Source organism: Triturus cristatus, chromosome 10 (assembly GCF_964204655.1).
Source record: "Triturus cristatus chromosome 10, aTriCri1.1, whole genome shotgun sequence".
Classification (NCBI taxonomy): Eukaryota; Metazoa; Chordata; class Amphibia; order Caudata; family Salamandridae; genus Triturus; species Triturus cristatus.
Genome location: NC_140593.1, coordinates 460,796,096 through 460,820,611, shown reverse-complemented (window position 1 = coordinate 460,820,611; position 24,516 = coordinate 460,796,096). Strand labels below are relative to the sequence as shown.

At 43.3% G+C, this 24,516-nt stretch overlaps 1 protein-coding gene across 1 annotated transcript in view; it reads left to right on the top strand.

Moving 5' to 3' along the window:
* CUL2 (cullin 2) overlaps positions 1 to 23,710 on the top strand; it is a 537,998-nt gene extending 514,288 nt beyond the window's left edge. Inside the window, exon 21 of the mRNA XM_085631872.1 lies at positions 23,117 to 23,710. Within this exon, the coding sequence (XP_085487998.1) occupies positions 23,117 to 23,248 (132 nt within the window). The 3' untranslated portion in view covers positions 23,249 to 23,710. The remainder of the gene's footprint in view (positions 1 to 23,116) is intronic.
* The last annotated feature ends 806 nt before the right edge of the window (positions 23,711 to 24,516 follow it).

Here is a 24,516-nt window from a genome sequence, read left to right as displayed (position 1 = left end):
GTGCCCATCGAGAACAGCCCAGTTCCTGGGGGCCATTCTGGACACATCCCTCAACAAAGCCTTTCCGTCCCTGGAGAGGCAAGAAAAGCTGATGGTCTTGGCCGTCTACTTCTAAGAAGGCAGTCACTTTCGGTTCGCCTCTACAAGTCCCTCCTAGGGTCCATTTCTTCTTGCATTCCTCTGATTCCTCACTGCAGGTAACGGATGCGCCCTCTCCAGGAGGAGCTAGACTTGCAATGTGCTAAGTGGAGAGATCCTTTGAGGACAAGATCTTCGTTACCATGTCCATGAGGGACGCCGCACCATGGTGGACAAGCGAGGAAAACATTTCTCAGGGCCTCTTCTTCAGGGTCACCCCAGCTCCTCAAATAATTACCACAGATGCCTCGCTGGAAGGCTGGGGAGCGGTCTTGCAAGACCTTCACGTAAGCGGCCGTTGGCTACCCCAACATTGTCTACTACATTTCAATCTGCTGGAGCTCAGAGCGATTCACCAGGCCTTACGTGCTTTCCTCCCGCAGATAGAGCAGTCTGCAGTCCTGGTACGAACGGACAATACGACGGCCATGCACTACATAAACAAACAGGGCGGCACCAGGTCTCGTCTTTTGTTAAAGGAAGATCAGACAGTCTGGGAATGGGCGCTCTAGCATGGGATATCTAGGTGTTCTCAACGAGACGGCGGACATGCTGAGCAGACTGAAATCAGTTAGCCACAATGGGAATTGGACCAGTCCACTCTGGAGAAGGTTTTTCGCCTATGGGGCAGCCGTCTATAGACCTCTCTGCCATGCCGGAGAACAAGAAATGCCGATTCTACGCAAGCAGGCTTCACCATCCGGGATCATTGGGGAATGCGTTTTCGATGGCCTTGTCAGGCTCTTTTGTCTACGCTTTTCCCCCCATTCCTCTGATCCCCAGACTTCTAAGGAAGCTCAGGGCAGAGCCTTGTAAGATGATTTTGATAGCTCCTGCGTGGCCCCCGCCAATTTTGGTTCACAGAGCTGCTTCTCCTCTCCCTGGAGCGTCCACTTCCTTTGCAGCCGATTCCTTCGCTGCTGACAATGTCCCAGGGCCAAGTCTGGCACCCGGATCCTCGATCCCTGCAGTTATCAGCATGACTCCTCAGCACCGAGAATTTCTCGGTTTGACCCTTTCGACAGAATGTAGAGACGTACTTTCTTAGGCACGTGCTCAGAGTACAAACAAAACCGACCGAGGAAGCGTTTGTCATTGGTGCCTGCAGGAGGACATTCACCCTCTTTCTTCCACACCGCATGAAGTTCTTCCTTACATTCTTTCTTTAGCGAAGGTAGGGCTGGCTCACTCATCCATCAAAGTTCATCTCGCCTCCATCTCTCGCTTCAGACGAACATCTTCTGGGTCTTCCCTCTGGTTGGCAAGGATAATTAAACAGTTTCTCAAGGGCCTTTTTAGAGTTTTCCCTCCAGTCAAGCCTCCGCCGTCTCTTTGGCACCTTAATTTGGTTCTCACCCAACTCATGAAGCATCCCTTTGAGCCTGTTCATAGGGTGGACTTGAAATTCCTCTCCTGGAAGGTGGCTTTCTTTCTGGCCTTAACTTCAGCCAGGAGAGTAGGTGAGTTACAGGCACTCACCATTCAGGAACCTTTTCTCCAATTTAAAAAAGAGACAGTGATACTCCGTACCAATCTAAAGTTCATACCGAAAGTGCCTTCAGACTTTCATTTGAATGAGCCGGTTATACTCAAAGCTTTTTTTCCCTCAACCTAATACTCCAGCGGAGAAAGCACTCCACTCACTGTACATTCTATCTTCAACGTACTAAGGACTTCAGGAGGTCGCCTCAGCTCTTTGTGGCTTTCAGCGCCCGTCGTAAGGGTTTTCCCCTTTCCAAACAGAGGATGGCACCGAGCAGCGGGCAAGCCCCTTGAAGGTCGGGTCCGTGCTCACTCCACGGGGGCGATTTCTTTTCCGGCAGCCCTCTTTGCCAGAGTTCCTATCCGGGACATCTGCAGAGCAGCAACCTGGAGCAGTACTCATACTTTTACAAGACATTACTGCCTGGATTCTTCGACGCGTAGTGACACAGCAGTGGGCCAGGCAGTCCTGAGGGACCTCTTTCATTAAGTGGTGAGCTTTTCCCTTTCAACCTTCCTTCCTTCTTTCTGTTTAAGCTCTTTGCACATTTTTGAAATTCATTTGCTTGTTTCTTCTTTGCTTATGTTTACAAATGTGTTTATTTACCATTGACTTTGTGATATCGGTGAATTGGCTATTTCTCTTTTCTAGCTTACACCTATTGATGTCTCATGGCTTTCTGTTTCAATAATTAATAATGGATAAATAAGTAATCAAAGATCAAAAAATGTGCTCATAACTGCTAGCTACTCTGATTCAAGCATGGGAATCTATGAAAGTTCCGATACTGGAATAAGAAAACAAGTTACTTACCTGTAACTTTGGTTCTCCAGTATTGGGAACTTTCATAGATTCCCATGCAACCCACCCTCCTCCCCTGGGAAAGCTCAACCTTCAGCATCTTCTGTTATATTGTTACACAACGGCTATGAAAATCTGAGGGTCTGAGGTTCTCTCAGGAAGGTTCTAGAGGGTGAGGTTAATCTGATTGGTGGTTCATTTTATTTGGTCTCTTTTACAAAAAGAGATGGATGTGTTACAAAACTAGAATGGGCCTAGGCCTAGTTTATTTTTTGTAATGGTTCATATTGTTATTTTATGTATTCCGGGGACTCCTATCTCGATGACGGGGAATGATTCAAGCATGGGAATCTATGAAAGTTTCCAATACTGGAGAACCAAAGTTACAGGTAGGTAACTTGTTTTTTTATTTGCTCATCTCCAAAATTGTGTGTACCCATACTAGCATGTGAATTATAGAACATTTTTCAAAGTGACTTCTTTTTTACACACTGTCTTACATTTGGAAGGCAGAAATGCATTGAAAGTCTATAGGTAATAACAGTTGCTCAGAAATTCTGTGTTCCCCTAAGTCTCCCGATAAAAGTGGTACCTCACTTGTGTGGGTAGGCCTAGTGCCCACGACAGGAACCGGGCCAAAACGGAACGTGGACACACCACATTTTTACAGTGTAAACGGACCCTTTTTTCGCAAAGTGCCTAGCTGTGGATTACGAACCCTAGCTCTGGTGGCACCCTGGGAAACCTAGCAAACCTATGCATTTTTGAAAACTAGATACCCAGGGGAATCCAGGATGGGGTGATTTGTGTGGCTCTCACCAGGTTCTATTACCCAGAATCCCTTGCAAATCTCGAACTTAGTAAAAATAAAAATAAAACATTTCCTCACATTTCTGTGATGGAAAGTTCTGAAATATGCGTGGATCCACAAACTTCCACCCAGCCTGCATTCTCCAAAGTCTTCCGATAAAAATGGTACCTCACTTGTGTGGGTTGGCCAAGTGCCCACAGCAGGGAAGGGTCCAAAACGTATTGTGGGGACAGCAAAATTACCCATCACAAAACGACCTGGTATTGCAAGGGCGGGGCACCTGGGTTTTTGGCCCCGGGCTCGGCGGCCATCTAGGGAAACCTTCCAAACCCACACATTTCTGAAAACTAGACCCCTGGGGAGTCCAGGGAGGTATGGCTTGCGTGGACCTTCCAACGTTTTTCTACCCAGATTCCCCTGCAAACCTCAAATTTAGCGGAAAAAATCACATTTTCTCAGATTTCTATGTGGGAAAGTTGTGGGATCATGGGCAGACACAAATTTCCTACCACCCAGCATTCCCCCAGGTCTCCCAATAAAAATGGTACCTCACTCTTGTGGGTGGGCAAAGTTCCCACTGCAGGCAAGGGCCCAAACCGTATTGTGGAGACATCAAAATTACCCATCACAAACCAACCTGGTTTTGCAAGGGGGGGCACCTGGGTTTGTTTCTGAAAACCAGACACCCTGGGGAGTCCAGCGACGTATGGGTTGCGTGGATCCCCCAACGTTTTCCTACCCAGAATTTCCTGCAAACCTCACAGTTAGCTGAAAAAAATTAAATTTTTCTAAAATTTCTGTGTCCCACCCACACGAGTGAGGTACCATTTTTTATCGGGAGATCTGGGGGAATGCTGGGTGGTAGAAAATTTGTGTCAGCCCAGTGATCCCACAACTTTCCCAGTTTCGGGATCCAGTCTAGTGCCTGGGGATAATTCTAAGGTATGGAATCTGCAGCTAGATCTTCTCTCTACCAGATAAGGCATTACCAAAGGTAAGTAACTTATTCTTTGCCACTATCCTGAAAGGCATTCTCGACACAAAGACCACACTGGAAAACAAAATTGACACTAGTGAACTTTCTGTGGACAGACCGCAAGAAGTTGGTGGACAGAGAATGAATCCAGCCTGGCGTTGCTGTGCCCTACAGTTTAAGAAGCGAGTGACAGAGTTAAAAGGGGCTGTACAGCTTCTTTGCAGCATATGCAGAAGGGCCATCTAGGCGCCCATAATTTTCCTTGTGGGTGTCCTGGTGGACACGGAAGAGAGCCATGCAGAGTTATTTCTTGAACTGGTTAATAGACTATATATTTATATGGGGTGACAAAACTGGCACTGTTAGTGGTGGAGAGGGCGCAAGGAGTGCTAGGACGTCTTTCAATACTGGGGCTTCTAGTAGGCCTATGGTGGCTCGCATTCTGAATTTCACAGACTGTGACCACATCCTGCAGGATGCAAGAGAGCATGGTATGTGGATTATCAAAAATACCTATGTATATATTTTATGGATTACACAGCTCTGTATGAGGGCAAAGGCTGACCTCTGTTAGCAAAACCAGCACTACATAAACAAAAAATTCAAAGGCGAGTCGTACTTCGCCTCACGGGATGAAACTTGGATGTAGATGGAATGTGTAGGGATACCAAGACTCGAGGGCAGGTGATGCCCACATCAGAAACAATCTTTGACACAAGAAAATGAAGCAGGACACACGGAGACAATTGTAAGAGCGAGCTGCAAAGGTAAGAACGAAACTAGCGGCGGTGGCTTCATCGTGCTGAGACCAAGGGGAGCCAGCATCAAACTTACACCATGAGAAGATCCTGAGGGAATCTCCACAACAGTGTGGATCAAGGAGTAGCCTGTGGTGACCTCAGCGACTGCTGTACGCATCAAGTGATGCACAGGGGAGGGGTTAAGGTAGTATTCAGGTCGGGGTAAGACTATCTTGTATTATGCGCCTTCATGACTCGGGAGTGGTGATTGCAGGAAGATATGGCGGTAAATTTGTTCACTGTCACTGAGCAATGAAAGGAAGAGAGATGTGCTGGGGTGCGTGCAGGATGAAAGCACTTAACATAATGTGTAAATCTCCTGTTGGACATGTACCACATATTGGGAGTTTGTAGTATGTTGGCAAGACCACAGTTCGAGTCATAACCAGGGAGACGGGATCAGCAGCAGCGAGCACGATTACATGTGAAAACACCATAACAAATTAAAGGATTACTGGGCGTCAATATCATGAAGTAAAATACTCGTACTTCTAATAAAGTTCACATTTGGGGATAGCGGTAGCCCCCATACACCTCCTACATAGAGAGAGCTGGGAGCTGTGGCACTGCGAGCTACAAAGATGTCCGGATTGGACAAGTATAATTTCTTAATGTGGAATGTAGGAGGACGTGGAACCCCCACTAAGCATAACATGGTGCGTGCTATTAGTGTCCAGATCTACCACAGAAGTGACCAATTCCAGACAGGTAATCAAGGAAAAGCTTTACTGTCCTTTAGATTCTCCCTACCTTTCTGGATTAAACTCCCTCTTTCGCCATTGTGGGATGTGTCAGTAGCGAAAATGATCATTCTGTCCAGGCCGCTTTCCCATTTCATGGCACTTCCTATCATGTGATGGATTGTCTACATTAAGAAACTAAACGATTTGTGACCTGACCTAATACAGGCTGGTAAGGGGAAAAGGGTTGCTATAGGGATATTTGGAAAACCAAGAGATTATTGCAGGGGAGGGTGGTATGGGTACCCGAGTGTACTATATAGCTGCGCAACTAATCTGACCAATGCGCTTGGTTGGTTGTGAAAGCTACTGATGGAGCGCAAAAACCCTGGTAACGGGGAAAGCAAACCCGTACCGATATCCTCCCTTCGTCACAGACCCGACGTCACACTAAATCATTCACACATGCAGTCATAGGTGGGGCCCATAACACCAACACTCACACTATCCATTCACCGGTCTGCACACAGTTGGAGGAATGAGCGGTTCAAGCGCTCGATATTTGGGGGGAATATCTTATATCCTATAGGGAAAGAAAGGTTAATTTACAGAATATACATCAATATCCCTTCGACCTACAGATCTCAATCCTAAACATCAAGGCACTCCTCCCACATGGCCAATGGACCAAATAGTTGGATTGGTTGATGATGATCTAGTACCAGCTAAAACACATTTTAAGATTTAGATCTTACCCTTCTCAATAAATCACAAACTCATTCTTTGTCAATCAATATCTGTTTATCTAAAATTTCTTAGCAAAGTTAAATTTGCGTTTGGAGAGTTTATATCAAATTTCAATTAAATCGCAGAACATCATAGTGACCTATTCTGACCATCTGGAGTCCTCTAAGTCTGTCGTCATTCGTCAAAGCAGATTAATGTTCAAGTTCTGTGCTCAGCACGCCACAGTCTCAAAGATCGGCCAAGACCAGAGACGTGCAGGCATCTGGCAATGCCCATAGAATTAGGAAAAGTTTGTAGTCGTCAGGTAATTGGGCAGCCTCCGGACCATTTAGGATTCAGGAACGCAGCAGTCACCCTAAGTAGAAGAGTTTGCGTAGCGTCACCATCGTCGTCGTGGTCATCGGTCAATAGGGTAGGAAGATTGGTAGGTCCCTCTCTATTCTACCATGTACTTTTATAACAAAATCACAATAAAAGTTACATTTTGATAATTTCGTACAGTCGAGATTGGTTGGTTGAGATCGTCCGATGGGGTTTAGCACAGTTTGAGGGGTGAGATCACAGTTCTGTCCATTCCGGTTTCTTTTGTAAACGCCCTTTGTTTTGTCACTTGGCTGTTGTTCCACCGTGGCCTTGCCTTAGTACAGTGGGTTACTAGTCATGCAGGAGCTGCAGTCATCTTTGTTGCACATGCGCTGTTCGCTCCGCGCCTCGTGGGACAGTGGCCACATCGTCATATCGCGTCGGCGACAATTTTTATTTAGGCCCAAACGCCAACTTAAGCGAAACAAACACAAAAGAGTAATTAATGCATAGAAACAACATTTTCATGGTGTGGTGATAAAATCACCAAAGGGGGATTGATGGAGCGGGTAGTAAAACATTTTGTATACCCCCCCTATTCTGCATGAGATCACTAATTGAATAATCTATTAACTACAATATTTTAAATGAGTTTGCATGTTTTATTAATCAACATTATTAATATACAAAATATACGTGGGATTTGCATTTTGCATGGCTAAATAACCTTTATGACTAAAATCCGTACGCATACTAACAGTAGTATATGTAATAAATAGAATATTCCATGGTATATGTTGCTTTTGTGATGTCTCTGTAATGTTGCCCGAGAAGACAACGTAAAGGGTGAATATAAACGCTTTAAATGTTGCTATACGCTAGATAAATACAAGCACATAGAGGGATTAGTAAGGGGTTAACATTATATTTATTATTTCAATTTGTCACGAAAGTGAAATGAATTCCTTTCAGTTAATTTACATCTCTGGTTCCCCAATTTCTTCTCTTCTAGCTGTTTTATACATGCTTTCCTTCATCTCTTCTAATTCTACTTCTTCAAATTCCCTCTCTTGTCTCTTATTTTGCCTTCTTTTCAAATTTTCTCTTTTTAACTTTTTCTGCATTTTCTTTCTTTTATGACACAGACATCCTAATCCAATCCTAAGAATTAATACTATAAAAATAACACAGGTTAATGGAAATAAGATCCTACCTATAAAGGTACCACCTAAGTTTAATAAGAAATCCTTAATAGAAGAAAGTTTCTTTCCAAACTTTTCCCAAACACTTTCAACCTCCAGTGGTGTAATTTCTTCATGCAATTCAGTTATATTTTTAATGTAGATTTTCAGATCTTTACTTTCATCAGGAATGTAAGTACAACAATGTTGACATTTCAGCATTCCACAGACTCCACCCTCTTTTGCCAATAAGGGCAAGTCGATTTTGCATTACCATAGCACGCATGGCAACCATTTCGGTATTTACCAATAAAAATCCTCCAGCAGTGCTTGTTGACAAGCGATCCACTACTGTTGATAATTTTCTAAGTTTGTGTGCATTCAGAGATATTCCCACTGCTGGTATCAATGCTCCAAAGATGTCTCCTACAATTTCTGGCCAAGATTCTCTCTTTCTACGAGCTAATAGACTACCTTACTTATGTACACCATCTTCTCCTCTTCCCATGTGGAATATCTTTGGAAAGGACCTACATAACATGTGCCATACCGATGGTCTGGCAAACGATAATATGCCTTGTTCCCGCAGATAAAATATAACACAGGAAAAACAGGATCATTTCCTCCTTTGAATCCCCATCCACCCATGATTCGATATGTATCATGGCACTCACTATTACCTACAAAGTAATTATCATATGCAGTTTGATTCCTTCTAATACACAATTTCCCTTTCTGAGGCCAATCTAAAGCCATAGTTGGACTAGCTTCTCCCTTCAAATGTTTTTCCATTTCAACATCCCAAACTGTCTTTTCCTCTTTTCTCTCAGATGCTTTCTTTTGCATTTTAAGTCTCCTTTCTTCAACCATATCCCCTTTTCCTCTTTCTTTAAACTGCAAGTCAAGTTATTTCTAAAAATATATTCTAATGTTAGTTCTTTAGTTTCTAGGAAAAATTCACCTATTAGACCTTTGCGGCCTTTACTTTATTTAATTTGTTAATCGCAGGTACTTGTGAAAATATGTTATCTACATCTGAAAAATAATATTCTAATTTCCCTATTTGGCAAAACAAACTAGCTATCACACTACATGTTATTCCATATGTTACAGGGAGGTAATGATGGGTCACTCCCTCCGATACAGATGCAGGTAACTGCATACAAACGTAGCAATCCCTCACATCCATTGTCTTAACATACTCATACAAAAGTTTCGAAAACACATTGTTCGAAAAATCATTTATAGACCTGTCTTTGTGTAGATTGTTTTTATCTATTCTAGTTGAATATACTTTCTGAACCTTCTCTATATTAGTATTAGATTTATTCTCACTATGTCCTTCTATTGTGTCTATTGTAACCTTAAATGAAATCAGCAATGCTAACACACTCCATAGAAGCATTAGTAATCCTGTACAACAACACATTTTAAACCATCTCTTTAAAAATACACATTTAGCTATTCTACGTTCAGTGTTTGCCATTTTAGCAAGATGACCAGTGTCTTTTGACTTAGCCTCTTCTACTTCACAACTAGTTTTGTCTAACCCAAGGCTCTAAGCACCTACTTGGTTCTATCAGTTTGTCTTTTTCCAGTATTCTATTTTCTTTCCATTAGCAGCACTTTTGTCTTGTTCAGTTTGGCATTTGATCGTCTTTCACTTTTCTCTCATAATCTTGGTACAGAACTTCCTGAACATCCGTCTCTTCTCCGATGTTGGACAAGATAACTCTCAGGCTTTCCGATTCTTCGTCTTCCTCAACCACTTCCGGTACAGTCACCTCTGGACTTTCTTGGCTGTCCGCCTCTTCTTTTATTTCATGCAGGGCCTCATATGACCATTCCGGCGACTTATACTTCTGGTTGGGCTTTCTTATTCTTTTGTTTTCGTCTGTTGTAGTTAATTTCTCATCTTTTGATTTTTCCTGACTCGATACTTCATTCACCTGCTCTGCTCTTGGTGAATTCACTCGTGTCAGTCGATATCTTAGTCTCTTTATCTTATTAGGCCAGATTTCATCTCTTGCTGATCTTTTTGATTTACTTCCTTCATCATTCTTCTCAACTCTCCATGCTCTTTTCCTCAGGAATTGACCTTCTGGTACTTCCTCATCAGTTTCCTCTGTTTCTGTTTCAACTTGCTTTTCGCTTTCAGTTCTTCTTTTTTCCACCACTTCTTTTATTTTCCTTACTTCTGTCCCTCCTCGTGTTTCTTGCACAATATCTTCCTGCTGACTAGCTGTGCGGATGTTGGGATTCCCTACAACTCCTCTGGGTTCTTCTGCAAGAATCTTTCCCTCACTTTATGCATCTGGCACCTGTTCATCTATTTTTGTTACTTCAGGTGGAATTTCTCTCAGTTTTTCATCAAGAATTTCTTTATCAATAACTTCTCCAATTCTCTCTTCACTGCTTTTCTCCTTTCCGGAGCATATCGGTATTTGTTCAGTCTCTGAGTCTGAGCTGGTATCAGAAATCTGCAACCTCCTTCTCAAGGGAATATTCTCTGGGGCAAATGTCAAATTTGGCTCTGTCTCCCCCCTTTCAGGGTTTTCTCTTGTTCTTACTTCTTCAGCATCTGATTCAGTGCTACTTTCTGACTCATCATAATATTCTCGTTCTTGATTATCCACTGGATTTGGGATTCTCAATGTGTGACTAGCATGGATCCAGTTCTTGATCCCAGCACACTTCACAGCTGTTGTTGTAGTCAAAATCACTTGACGTGGTTTTCCCCAACGTGGGACTAGACAGTTCCTTCTTCTGTGTACTTTTCACCCAGTCTCCTGGGCTCAGATCATGAGCTTGCTTCTTTTCAAGGGTGGTGGCATCCGATCCAACCTGATGAAACACAGAATGAACTGTGTCAGCCAGCCCCTTACAGTAATCTAACACCAAGTCATTAGATATAGGCAACAGCTTGTTGACTGGTATGAATACATGAGGCATTGCTCTTCTCATGATTATCTTGTGCGGACTCAAACCTGTGGTTCTATCTGGAATTGATCTAATAGTCATGAGTACCAGAGGCAAGACATCAGGCTATTTTAAACCTGTGGCTAAACACATTTTTCCCAATCGGTTTTTAATAGTGCCATTCATTTGTTCCACCACACCAGAAGCCTCTGGGCGATAGGCACAATGTAGTTTCTGTTGTACATTCAATGCTTCACAAATCAATTTCATGATCTCATTATGGAAATGCTTTCCTCTATCTGATTCAATTGTAACTGGGAATCCGAATCTAGGGATGAATTCCCTCAAAAGCAATTTTGCTACAGTAATTCCATCACTCCTTCTTGTGGGATATGCTTCTACCCATCTAGAGAACAAGCAGACCATTATTAGAACATACCTTAACCTATTACAAGGTGGCATCTCAATGAAATCAACCTGCATTCTGGTGAAAGGCCCTCCTTCTCGACCTATCGTTCCTAGGGTTACCACTGTTGTTCTTCCTGGATTGAACTGCTGACATATAAGGCATCTTTGACAAAGGCTCTCAGCTACAAGTCTAAATTTAGCATTGTACGACGTTTGCTTGAAGGACCGAATCATCGCGTCCCTCCCTATGTGTCCCTGTCCATTATACATCCGTGCCATGGCAGATATCATGCTATCAGGCATGACTGGTCTTCCATCTCGATAAACCCACACATGATCTGTTTCCCTTGGTGCACATCCTGCTTTTACCCACTGTCTCATTTCCTCGTCTCCTGCTTCTTCCTGCAATTGCCTCACTTCTTCCCATGTACCCACAACGTTAGTAAACATTAGTGGCAAGGAATTAATTTCCCTCTCTTTAGCCCTGTTCACAGAGTTCTGATTACGAGCACAATACTGGGCCATATCGTTGGCATACTTATTCCCAACCGCGATATAATCAGCGGTTTGTACATGTGCTGCACACTTCACAAAAGCCAATTGCTTTGGCAGCTGTATCGCCTCAAGCAGCTTTCCAACCACTTCAGCATTCTTAATAGGAGTTCCACTTGAAGTCAGAAATCCTCTCTGCAGCCAAATCTTGGCGAAATCATGCACAACACCAAAACCATAATGACTATCAGTTATCACAGTCACTCTCACATTCTTTCCGACCTTACAGGCTCTAGTTAAAGCTATCAGTTCAGCAACCTGAGCTGATTTTACTCCCTTCAGGTAAGATGCTTCCATTACTGCTGCAACTGTGCACACTGCATATGCTGCACTCCGATTTCCTTCATCTGTTCTCAAACATGACCCATCTACAAACATCACAAAGTCACTTTCAGACAAGGGTACATCTTTTATATCATGACGTGGTTTTGTACAGAAATCCTATACATCCAAACAATCATGATCCACTTCGTCCCTGACTTCAACATTTTCAGCATCAGGTAGTAGCGTTGAAGGATTCACATTCAAGCATCTCGCAAGGCTCACATTTGTTGCACCTAATATGACTTTCTCATACTTAGTCAGCCGACTATGTGTCAAACAACCTTGCAAGGCTACAGCTACAGGGTCTAGCATAGCTGGGAAATATGCAATTGGTCTTCTTAATTTTCCTTGTTTCTGTATCAATACAGAGAGTGCACATCCATTCCTCTCACTGCAGTACAACTCAAACTCCTTTTCATAGTCCGGCATCCCTAACACTGGCGCTTCACACAGACTGTCTCTCAATTTCTTAAATGCTGCTAGTTCTTCACTATCTAAGTCAATGGGATCTCTCACATCACTTCTCATCAGACGCACCAAAGGTTTTGCGATCAGGGAAAAGTTACTTATCCACTGACGACAATACCCAACCATTCCAAGAAACATTCTCACCTCTCTTTGCGTCATAGGAGCTCTCATACCTTTTATTATCTTGATCCTGTCTGTAGTTATTTTCCTCAATCCTTTTTCAATTTTGTGACCTAAATATTGTACTTTCTTCTGACAAAATTGCAATTTCGATGGTGACTCTTTAAGTCCTCCATCTGCCAAATGATTTAACAATGCTATGGTGTCCATTACACAGGCTTTCCGAGTTTTCAATGCCACAAGCAGGTCATCGATATACTGGACTAGCACTGAATTCTCGGTCATTTATAAATCTTCCAAAGACTTTTTAAATATCTGATTAAATATCGAGGGGCTTTCCGTATACCCCTGTGGGATTCGGCACCAAGCCAAAATACGTTCACCAAAACGAAATGCAAAAATTTGCTGGCTATCATGGTGCAACGGGATGGAAAAGAAAGCGTGACATAAGTCAATTACTGTGTGCCATTCTGCATCATGAGGAATCTGATACAAAATCACAGATGGATTTGGTACACTAGGACAGCATGACACTACAATTTTGTTTATCTTTCTCAAAGCCTGCACTATCCTGAACTTTTCATTAGGCTTTTTCTTTTTTTTTTTTCTTTTTTTTTTTTTTTTATAAAACCTTTATTCATCAAAAATAAGGACACAGCTATTCAGCCAACAACCCGGAGGTGCGGCAGCTTCAAGAGAGCAATGCAAAGAAGCATCCACAGTGCATAGAAAGGAGAAACAAAAAGGTTCTATTTTAGATAAACACAAACACAAACCAAACCCAAGCAAGGCGAAGTACACTGAATACACCTGGTGATTGCCCCTCAGGGGAGACCGGACCCCCTTCGTCTATCAGTCACAGCGCTGTGATAAGAGGAAAAAGGGGAAAAGCAGAGGCCCATGAAGTCAATTAACAATCAAAACATATGTACAGAGCTGGAAAGAATGCTAAGGAGAGAGCTGCTCCTCGGGGGAATCCAGATCAGGGGCAAGACATATGCCCCCCCTATATTGGTTCCACCGCCCCCAAATGGCATGCCACTTCCGAGGGCGCCCTCTAGCGCAATATACCGTCTTTTCCCTGAACATATTCCAGTCCATGTTTTCCTTCCACGCAGCCAATGTGGGGGCTCCCGCGGAGCCCCACAGGCGCGCGATGTCTCGCTTAGCCACCATGTTACCCAGAGTCACCCACTGGGTCTGTGCCTCATCGTGATCAGCAAGCCCCCAAACGTTCAGGAGACAACACCGCGCCTCCGGCTGCATAATAATGCCCGTCACCTCCCCCATTACCGCATGGACTCTCCTCCAAAATTCCATGATGACGCCACATTCCCAAATGATATGCAGGAAGGTACCCACCATACCACAGCCCCTCCTACATAAGCCCTCCTCAGAAAATCCCATATGAACCAGCCTTGGCCCCGTAACATAGACTCTGTGGAGTATTTTGAGCTGCACCAGCCGCAGACGCGACGGGATCGCAACCTCCTTAGGAGAGGAAACCGCAGACTGCCAGTCCTCGTCATCCAGCTCAAGTCCGTCCCTAATCCATTGATCCCGCAGCCCCAATAGCAGGTCAGCCCGAACATTAATCAATTTCTTATAGATAAGAGAGATCGTACTCTCCGGCATATGGCCATCGAGGATCCGGTCCTCCAATGGAGAGGATTCAGGCACCTTCTCACCTTCTACGAGAACTGACCGCAGGGCATGACGCACCTGAACATAGCGGAAAAACTCAGATTTCCCCAACTCATACTCCTTCTGCAGCTCTTCAAAGGACTTCACCCTCCCCTTGATCAGCAAATCTCCAACCCTGGAGATACCGATCAAGTCCCATTTCTCAAAACCTTTTGTATGCCAAAGCTTCCCCAATTTGACAGACTCAAACAACGGGGTAGCAAGGGTGAGCCTATCCTTCCAGCCCAGCGAGTCAGTCGCCAACTTCCACACCCGCACCGCCACCCCCGTGGGCCCTGTGAGGGACGAGTCCAGCGATCTCGAGTACAACGCTCGGTGATAATTACCGCCGCGCAACAACCATCGGTCCATGGCGTAGCCGGGGCTTAGAGCCGGACCATAAAAACCATGATTAATCGCGCTCAACTGGGTGGCCCAGTAATAGCGTCGGATGTCCGGAAGCGCAATACCCCCGTCGTACCACGGAAGCGTCAACTTAGCAATCGCAATGCGCGGCCGCCCATCCCACAACAACGATCGTTGGAGGCTCTCAACCTCCCGAAAGTAACTGGCCGGTACCCAGTCAAGAGTATTCTGCAAGGCGTAGAGGAACCGAGGAAGAGACATCATTTTGAACAAAGCGGCGCGTCCGAGGAGGGAGATCGGCATCCTCCGCCAGGCCGCAACATCCCGCCGCAAACGCGCCAGGGGAGGGAGCAGGTTCCTCTCATACCGCAAAGTGGAGTCAGTGGAGATAAAAATCCCCAGGTACACGAAGCCCTGCTGGGCGATCTGAATCGAACAAGTTCGCGGGACAGGTGGGACGTCGCCGCTCAAAACATACAAATATGATTTACTCCAATTGATGACGAGACCAGAGTTCTTACCAAAAGATGTCAGAACGTCACAAACCACTATAAGCGAGTTCTTGGGCGAGGCGAGATATAACAGGATGTCATCGGCATAGAGCGAAATACGGTCCTCGTGATCAGGCGACCATCTAAGTCCACGTATATCCGGGTGCCAGCGTATCCACGCCGCCAGCGGCTCGAGGGCAAGGGCGAACAACAAAGGCGACAGGGGGCAACCCTGCCGGGTGCCCCTCCCAAGCTGGAACGGAGTCGACGCTCGCCCATTTACCACAACACTCGCAAGAGGACCCTCATAAAGCAACCTCACCCAGCTCACAAAACCAGGGCCAAAGCCGAACTTGGCAAGCACCGCCCACAGGTATGCCCATTCCACCGTATCAAACGCCATCGTGGCATCAAGAGACGCCACAATAGCTGGTTCACGCAGCGTGCTCGCCCTGGCAATTACTCCATGAAGTCGCCTAAGGTTTAACGCAGTGTTACGGTGTGGGATAAAACCCGATTGATCCGGGTGGATCAGGTCTCCAAGTACCCTGACCAAGCGGCCCGCCAGGATTTTAGCTCATTAGGCTTTTTCAGTCCCATGATTGGTGAATTACATGGACTACTCATTATTTCTCTCAAAATTCCTTGTTTAATCATTTTTTCAATTATAGGGGTAACGCCTTAAATTATTTCAGGTGTCAATTTATATTGAGGATCGTTTGGGTAGCTTATTCCTTCTTTCACTGTTACTTTTACGGGATCCACATTTCTCATCAATCCTACATCTTCTCCTGTAAAATCCCAGACTTCTGCTTTCACTGTCTGTTTTAATTCTTTTGGTAATTCGTCAGGGTTGAATACAGCATAGGCTTCAGTGACCTCAGTTTCCATGTTAGCCATGGTCATTTTATACAGTACATCTTCATCATGGGTCTCAAATGCTATACCATCAGGGGTACAAAATATGGTGCAATTCATCTTGCACAACAGGTCTCGTCCTAATAGGTTTATAGGACTTGAATCGCACACGACAAAGTGGTGCATTTCGGAAAATTTCCCTATATTGACCTTTACTGGTTTTGTGAGTTACGTTTTGATCTGTCTGTTGGATACTCCAACCACTTGGATTGTTTCATCGGAGAGAGGAAGATTCTTAACATCAGCTGACCTAATAGTTGATCGAGTAGCACCAGTATCTACTAGAAAAGCAATATTTTCATCATTTACCTTTCCATCTACAAAAGGGCCTGTCTGGTCTACTTCTAGAGTTGCGCCAAGTACGCACTCTTCTTCTTCCCTTCGGCACCGTAAATAACCTTCTTCTGACTCACTCTCATCGCGTTGTAGCCAATACTGCGAAACGGCGCAGCGCGCGGCAGCTTAGTTACCTGTTCTTCGTTGTAGAATCCTGTCTCATTACTGTATTTCTGTGAATTTACGCTCTGTGGAATAGGCGGTTTTGGCACCTGATTCTGTTGGGTAACAACCTGCTGCTGTCGCTGCGGTTGACCACTCACCTCTTTCTGCACCTGCGGATTCAATGATGCATTATCACCATTAGTATTCGGGGGAAATTTACACTCGGATTTCCAGTGCCCTATTCTTCCGCAATTATGACATGGCCATTTCTTTTTGGCTTCTTCAATATTAAACTGTCCCTTTCCAGTATTAAATCCAGGTTTTGGTCCTGTATTATTTGCTTGTTCAATCAATTGTGCTTCCTGTCTTTCTGCCACTTTTACTTGTGCCCACATAGCCTTTTTTTTAATTTACGTTGCTTGGCCTCAATGTCATCACTAAAATACTTTGCATGTCTTAATACTTAATCTATTTTGTTGTTTTGTCAATCAACTGTATGCTGCTTAATCATTTCACTAATTTCAGGGCGTAGTCCATATACAAATCCTTTTCGCTCAAATTTTCGTCACCACAAAATTGCTTAAAGACAAGAATTAACCTTTCATAGTTTGCGTGTACTGACTCCTTAGCTTCTTGATGAGTTCGGTCTATTTTTACCCAATCAGTCTCTTTGGGAGGTACTTTGTTTGTCAAAAGGTAATTACTTGTTCATATTTCTTCATCACCTCTGGATCAGGGGCACCTGACTTTGGATCTCTAGGGTATTCTTTTGTAAGCCAGTCTATTACTATTTTACACTCTGTCCATAAATCTGCTGGTACTATTATGTTAAAAAGGCTGTTTAAATCAATCCACAAAACTTTTGATAATTTTACAAATCTGTCCACTGGTCTATACCACTCGACTGGCTTCTCGCGCAGTCAAGGGAAATCATTTGTAAATGACAAAATATCTTGCCTAGTCCAAGGAACATGTACATATCCTCCTCCTGGAATTTCTCTCATAAGGCATTCTGTCACTATCTTTTCTTTTTCTCTTACTGGGAAAGCTGCAAACGTTTTTTCTGAGGCATCCTCTCGTTTTCTAAACCACCTACTTCTCCATTTATCCACATCTCCACATTTTCTCAACAAAAGGATTATGTCTTTAATCTGGATTATTCGTCCTGTGGTGTTCAAATTTTCAATATCTTTTTCAGTAAAATCTACTCGATATGGTTTTTGTAAAACCTTTACCTTTTCAATGCCTATACCCATTTCATTTGCTACTTCCTCTAATCTTTCGTGTAGGTTCTTTGCTCTCCAGGTTATACTTTTGCACAAAAAGAGTAATTCTTCATCCTGATAAGATTTTAATTTTTCTGTGGGGATAGTCCCTACTATTAATTCTTCCAAAACCATCCTTAATATGGCCACATCCATAGATTGAGATTCTCTGTCTTTTCTCTGTAGACTCCTTAACCAATTTACTTAATTCTTCTGAAGTAGGACCTACTGTTTTTTCCTCATTACCTCGTTCTAAGTCTCTTGGGGTCTCTGATATGGAATCGGTGGTCATTATTAGTCTTTCAACTAAACCTGGATTTGCTATCAAATCTTTAGGCATACTCTGTTCTGATGTACTCACTGTTTGTCTCCATGGGTTCTCTTCTGAATTTATCCTTGGCCTCTCTGTCTGTTTATTACTGTTATAAGGGACCGTTAGACAGTGTTCATTATCTTACTGTTGATCAAAAGTAGGCATTACTGGACCTATGGTTACGGGAACAGTTATGGCTTCTAAGTTTTTAGTTAACTCCCTAATCTTTTCTGTTAATTCCAAGGTTGTTTTTGCTAATTCTGCTGAATTTTCCCTACTTACCTTATTATCATGTTTTCTCTCTATCTCTCTGAAAGAATTATTTTTCCCTAACTCTTGGGGTACTGGTTCAGTTTTAATGATTCGTAAAGTCTCTCTCATTAGGGCACTTGGTGTCAACATGTCAGAATCTGGTTGATACAGGGGTGGATTTTTATAAAACATGTCGTCAAGAACATCATCCTCCGACTCATTAACTCCATACCCTCCTGATTCTATATTATGTCTCTTTTCCGTACATTTTCTACCACTATTTTCTTCTGTATGTCTCACAGGAAACAAACCATCAGCCATACTTGCACTTCGCCATCTCCTCATTCTGGCATCATGATTCTCCTGTCCATGTGATCTACCAAACATGTACCTATATCTTCCGCCACTCCTCTGTCTTTCTCTGTCATGCATCTCATCTTCCCATTCCGTCAATGCTTCAAACTGTGTTGGTCTAGGTCTCTGCTCTAAATTCATCATTTTTTCTCTCAAATTTCTCAAAACCGCTAATTTAAATGAACCATGATCTGGAAATGCCAAAACTCCATTATCCTTCGTATACTTCGCCCAATTGTCCAACCAAATGCAAGTATGATATCCATATTTCGCAACCATAACGGATGCGGGTGTTTTCGGTGGGGGAAGCAACTGCCCTTCCCTAGTCACAATCAGTTTGTCCTTTTTAAATAATTTCTTAATTTTTCCAATCCAGGACTTTTTCTCTTTTTCTGGTGGATCGTAATACATAATTTTTGTCTTTCGTGTATCGCTAGTCTTTCCTTACAACTATTCTGTTGTTTTAAACAATCGTAGCGTGACTCACACTAACGCACCAGTCAGCAGCATCTACGTCACCCTGTAATTCTCCACTCCTAGCGCGGCATACACTAACACATCAATCAGGGTCGTCTACTTAACTCACTGACTAGCCAATCCCAGCGCGGTCTTTCTGACGTCATCTTTTCTCGCTGTCGCAACTCCTGCTCCTGCTGACCCCTCCTTTACAAAACTTATCGGTAACTTTTCTTACGTTTTTATGATTTACAATTCTGTTAGTAACGACATAAAAACACCACCATTGTCCGCTTCGCTAACCAAAGAAAAGTCAATGACCTTTTTCACAAGAATTCCGTCTTTCTCGAGAGCAGCTCTTACCTCTGCCCTACTACGGAATCGGTACTTCCGTTGATAAAGTAGCACATCCCTCTTCCTTACCCTTCTAGCAAGCATCAGCTAACCGTTTCTCCAGAGTTAAGACACCTAGTTGGAGACTCAATGCTCCTGAGAAATAAAACCAGAGTTTCACAATTAACCCGAATGCTATTTCATTCACACACTTTCATACAGAAAATGTAGTTCATTCACACAGAATTCTGTCTTTCCCGAGAGCAGCGAACAGTCTGCCCTACTACAGAATTATGACACACGTTAATAAAGTAGCACTTCCCTCTACTTTATCCTTCTAACAAGCTTAGGGAACACCCATTACCTTTCCAGTGATAAGCGTTATCAGAGCTCCTTTTCTGGACTCCTGGTACCTAAGACCAATATTTCACAGGTGACCTTCGCCACCATACACTTCTCTCATACAGAACATGTCCCTAATGGCAACACACGACAGTGTTACTGAATCGAGCCCAGACAATGCGTCGTACAACTCCAATCGTCACACGTTTTCCCGGTGTACCTACAGGGCAACAACAATTCCGTCTTTCCCAAGAGCAGCGCTTTACCTCTGCTCTACTACGGAACTGTTACAAACTTCCGACTTCCTACATCCCGAAGCCGTCCAACAACATAGAACTCGACGTGACTCAACATAGTGTTAATACATAAACCAATACTAATCAATAGACAATTTACAAGCAATAATCACCAAACCAAAACAATAAAACTATCATACTGCTACCAGAAAAACTGATGGAGCGCAAAAACCCTGGTAACGGGGAAAGCAAACCCGTACCGATATCCTCCCTTCGTCACAGACCCGACGTCACACTAAATCATTCACACATACAGCCATTGGTGGGGCCCATAACACCAACACTCACACTATCCATTCACCGGTCTGCACACAGTTGGAGGGATGAGCGGTTCAAGCGCTCAACATGTGGGGGGAATATCTTATATCCTATAGGGAAAGAAAGGTTAATTTACAGAATATACATCAATATCCCTTCCACCTACAGCTCTCAATCCTAAACATCAAGGCACTCCTCCCACGTGGCCAATGGACCAAATAGTTGGATTGGTTGATGGTGATCTAGAACCAGCTAAAACACATTTTAAGATTTAGATCTTACCCTTCTCAATAAATCACAAACTCATTCTTTGTCAATCAATATCTGTTTATCCCTAAAATGTCTTAGCAAAGTTAAATTTGCATTTCAATTAAATCACAGAACATCATATTTACCTATTCTGACTATCTGGAGTCCTCTAAGTCTGTCGCCATTCGTCAAAGCAGATTAATGTTCAAGTTCTGTGCTCAGAACGCCACAGTCTCAAAGATCGGCCGAGACCAGAGACGTGCAGGCATCTGGCAATGCCCATAGAATTAGGAAAAGTTCGTAGTCCTCAGGTAATTGGGCAGCCTCCGGACAATTTAGGATTCAGGAACGCAGCAGTCACCCTAAGTAGTAGAGTTCCCGTAGCGTCACCGTCGTCGTCGTGGTCATCGGTCAATAGGGTAGGAAGATTGGTAGGTCCCAATCTATTCTACCATGTACTTTTATAACAAAATCACAGTAAAAGTTACATATTGATAATTTCGTACAGTCGTGATTGGTTGGTTGAGATCATCCGATGGGGTTTAGCACAGTTTGAGGGGTGAGGTCACAGTTCAGTCCATTCCGGTTTCTTTTGTAAATGTCCTTTGTTTTGTCACTTGGCTGTTGTCCCACCATGGCCTTGCCTTAGTACAGTGGGTTACGAGTCATGCAGAGGCTGCAGTCATCTTTGTTGCACATGCGCTGTCCGCTCCGCGCCTCATGGGACAGTGGCCACATCGTCATGTCTCGTCGGCGGCCATTTTTATTTAGGCCCAAACGCCAACTTAAGCGAAACAAACACAAAAGAGTAATTAATGCATAGAAATAATAAATATAATGTTAACCCCTTACTAATCCCTCCATGTGCTTGTATTTATCTAGCGTATAGCAACATTTAAAGCGTTTATATTCACCCTTTACATTGTCTTTTTGGGCAACATTACAGAGACATCACAAAAGCAACATATACCATGGAATATTCTATTTATTACATATACTACTGTTAGTATGCGTACGGATTTTAGTCATAAAGGTTATTTAGCCATGCAAAATGCAAATCCCACGTATATTTTGTATATTAATAATGTTGATTAATAAAACATGCAAACTCATTTAAAATATTATAGTTAATGGATTATTCTATTAGTGATCTCATGCAGAAGAGGGGGGTTATACAAAATTTTGTACTACCCGCTCCATCACTACTTTGAAGGGAGAAGGGTGGTGCTGTGTTAGGCAGGGGCTCCATTGTTGGGGTGCAGCTAAGCCATGCCAGGCTCTCGAGGTCATTCCCCAGGGCTCTTCAGTCTGCACGGTATTGCTGCTGTAAATACATGCTAAAAGTGGTGATGTTGTTGGTGTATGTTCCAGAACTACCATTATGGTGTTTGCCCACATTTGAGAAACTGACCAAAATATATGATGAAAAGCCCTGGAGCGAAGAAGGAATCCAGGCGGTGGGAGATCTGTATTCGAAAGGAAGCATTTGTACTTTTGAAGCACTAAGCGAGGAACACAGAGCGGCCATTCGGGAGCTGATGGCTCACAGTACATTTGTGCAGGACATAAAAGCAAACATGGGATGTTGGAGAGATAGAACCCATAAAGTCAGAAGTGCTCACCAAGATACTGATAACGGGAGGTTGTAGTCTTGCGGTGATCATGTTGATGGTTTACTATTAGTCCTGCCTATTACGCTGACATGTCAACACTAAGAGAAAAGTGGGAACTGAAGCTTGGGAGGAAAATAATTGATGATGAGTGGCGTAAGATATTGAAATATACGAAGAAGGTTAAGAGGAAACCCAGATCCAAATGTACTCAGTTAAATTGTTGACACCAAACGTAACTCTTACACGTGTTATTCGAAAACGTGTAGCCTAGAGCGGATTAAAATCTTACGTTCTTATGAGGAAAGTTTTTTTTATAGTTTAGACATATTTGTACTTCTGTTATCATTGCTTTGAGGGTGAACTGCGTCAGTAATAGCAAACAACCATTGCAGTCCCCTTGGCAACTGTCAACAAGACACCGAAATCGGACTCCACACCTAAACCCTAGGGCAAGGTGTTGTTTGGGCCTCGGAGAGAAAATTATTATTTCCCAGTCCCGACATCACCCCATAAGCCCTTGGGCTAGGCTAGGTAGGGAAAAAGATAGTTTACTGTCCTTGGGCTATCCTGCGGGTGGACATATAGATGGGGCGCTGCCAAAACAGCCCTTCCCGGTCACCCAATAGTATAGCGAGGACCTAGATAGTTGAAGAGTGGAGCAATTTACAGATAAATTACTTATTGTGTCTGCATTTGTATGGGTTGTCTTTGTGTAGCTGCCGCCCTATAGGGCTACCGCAGATGTTTGCTAATGTTATTCTTTTTTCATCCATAGGTGATTAGCCAGTCTCGAGCTAGATTCAACCCCAGCATCAGCATGATTAAGAAGTGTATTGAAGTTCTCATAGACAAACAATACATTGAACGAAGCCAAGCCTCTTCAGATGAATACAGCTACGTCGCATGATCTTCCTCTTTGCGGAGTTTGAATGTGGGAAGGTCACCACTGTCACTGTTTGGTGTGTTCCTGTGGGAAGGAGCAGGCCTGTGCCTCCATGATTGGTCACTTGGCAGTCCCTGTTTTTCTGCTGTTTACAACATCACCAGTGCCACGTCATGAGCGTCAAGGAAAATGCCTATAGATACTTCAAGCTCATGCCATTATGACATTTCTTAACTTTGCGAACCGAATGGGTGAAGTGTTGCAGGAATGTGGAAATTTGGGTGGGTACCATGCTTTTCTCTCTCCGCCCTCCCAGGCACAGTCATGTTTGCAGTTGATGTGTTTTTTTAATGTATCTTAAAGGATTTAAAAGTAAAAACTAAATATTGTAATATGACAGATAAACTAATAATTGTATCTACTTTAAAATGTAAAAATGGCAAACATGATATTGCTGCTTGTCAATAAAAAAAATTAAGTAACGGATTGTTTGTTGTAGTATATTTATATTTGCATACACTAATGACCCGGGAAGGTTTGTTACTCTTTAGTCATTGCTATATTGATGTGCTTTGGAGCTCTTTGCCTTTACCCTTTGTTTCAAGACGTAAACGTATGCCTCGCACATCCAAGGCAGTCCTCTGCTTTCAATCTTTGCAGCGCCTTCCTCTAATAATGAAAGTTTCACAGGCCAGCTCCTCATTGCTCTACATGGAAATAATTGTATTTTCTCATGCTGCATGGCATACAGGCGTTGTCGTCCTCGGAAGACTGCACTTAATGCTGATCAATATGTAATGGTTTCACTTCTCTTGTGATAGGTCTCTCCCTTTCCATTCTCAGATGGACAGGCTTCTACTGCATTCATCCCGTGTTTACACTCTCATTCTCATGTGGCCAGACTTCCTTCTTTTATGTCTGGATTTTGAAAAGACAGTTTTTATGCAGAGACCTAATGGTGACAATATACATAGAGTGGACTTTGGGTCCACTCCTTTCCCTTTTTGGCTTTCTTCCATTAGATCAGCCTCTTTAAACCTGTCAGGTGAGTTTTGTTATAAAGTCTTACATAGTACTGTTGGCTGCGTCTGTGTTTCCTTCCGCCTCAACTTGGGTTCTTACATTGAACTGCATGAGGGACTACTTTAAACCTATAGCCCTCTGTGTCTGCTCTTACTGGCTCCCCTTGTGTGTGTATGCCGTATGGGTTAGCACATTAAACTCCATATCTATTAGCTTTGCCAGTGTTTGTTATTGTTCTGATTAATATCCTCTACTCATGACCACTTATA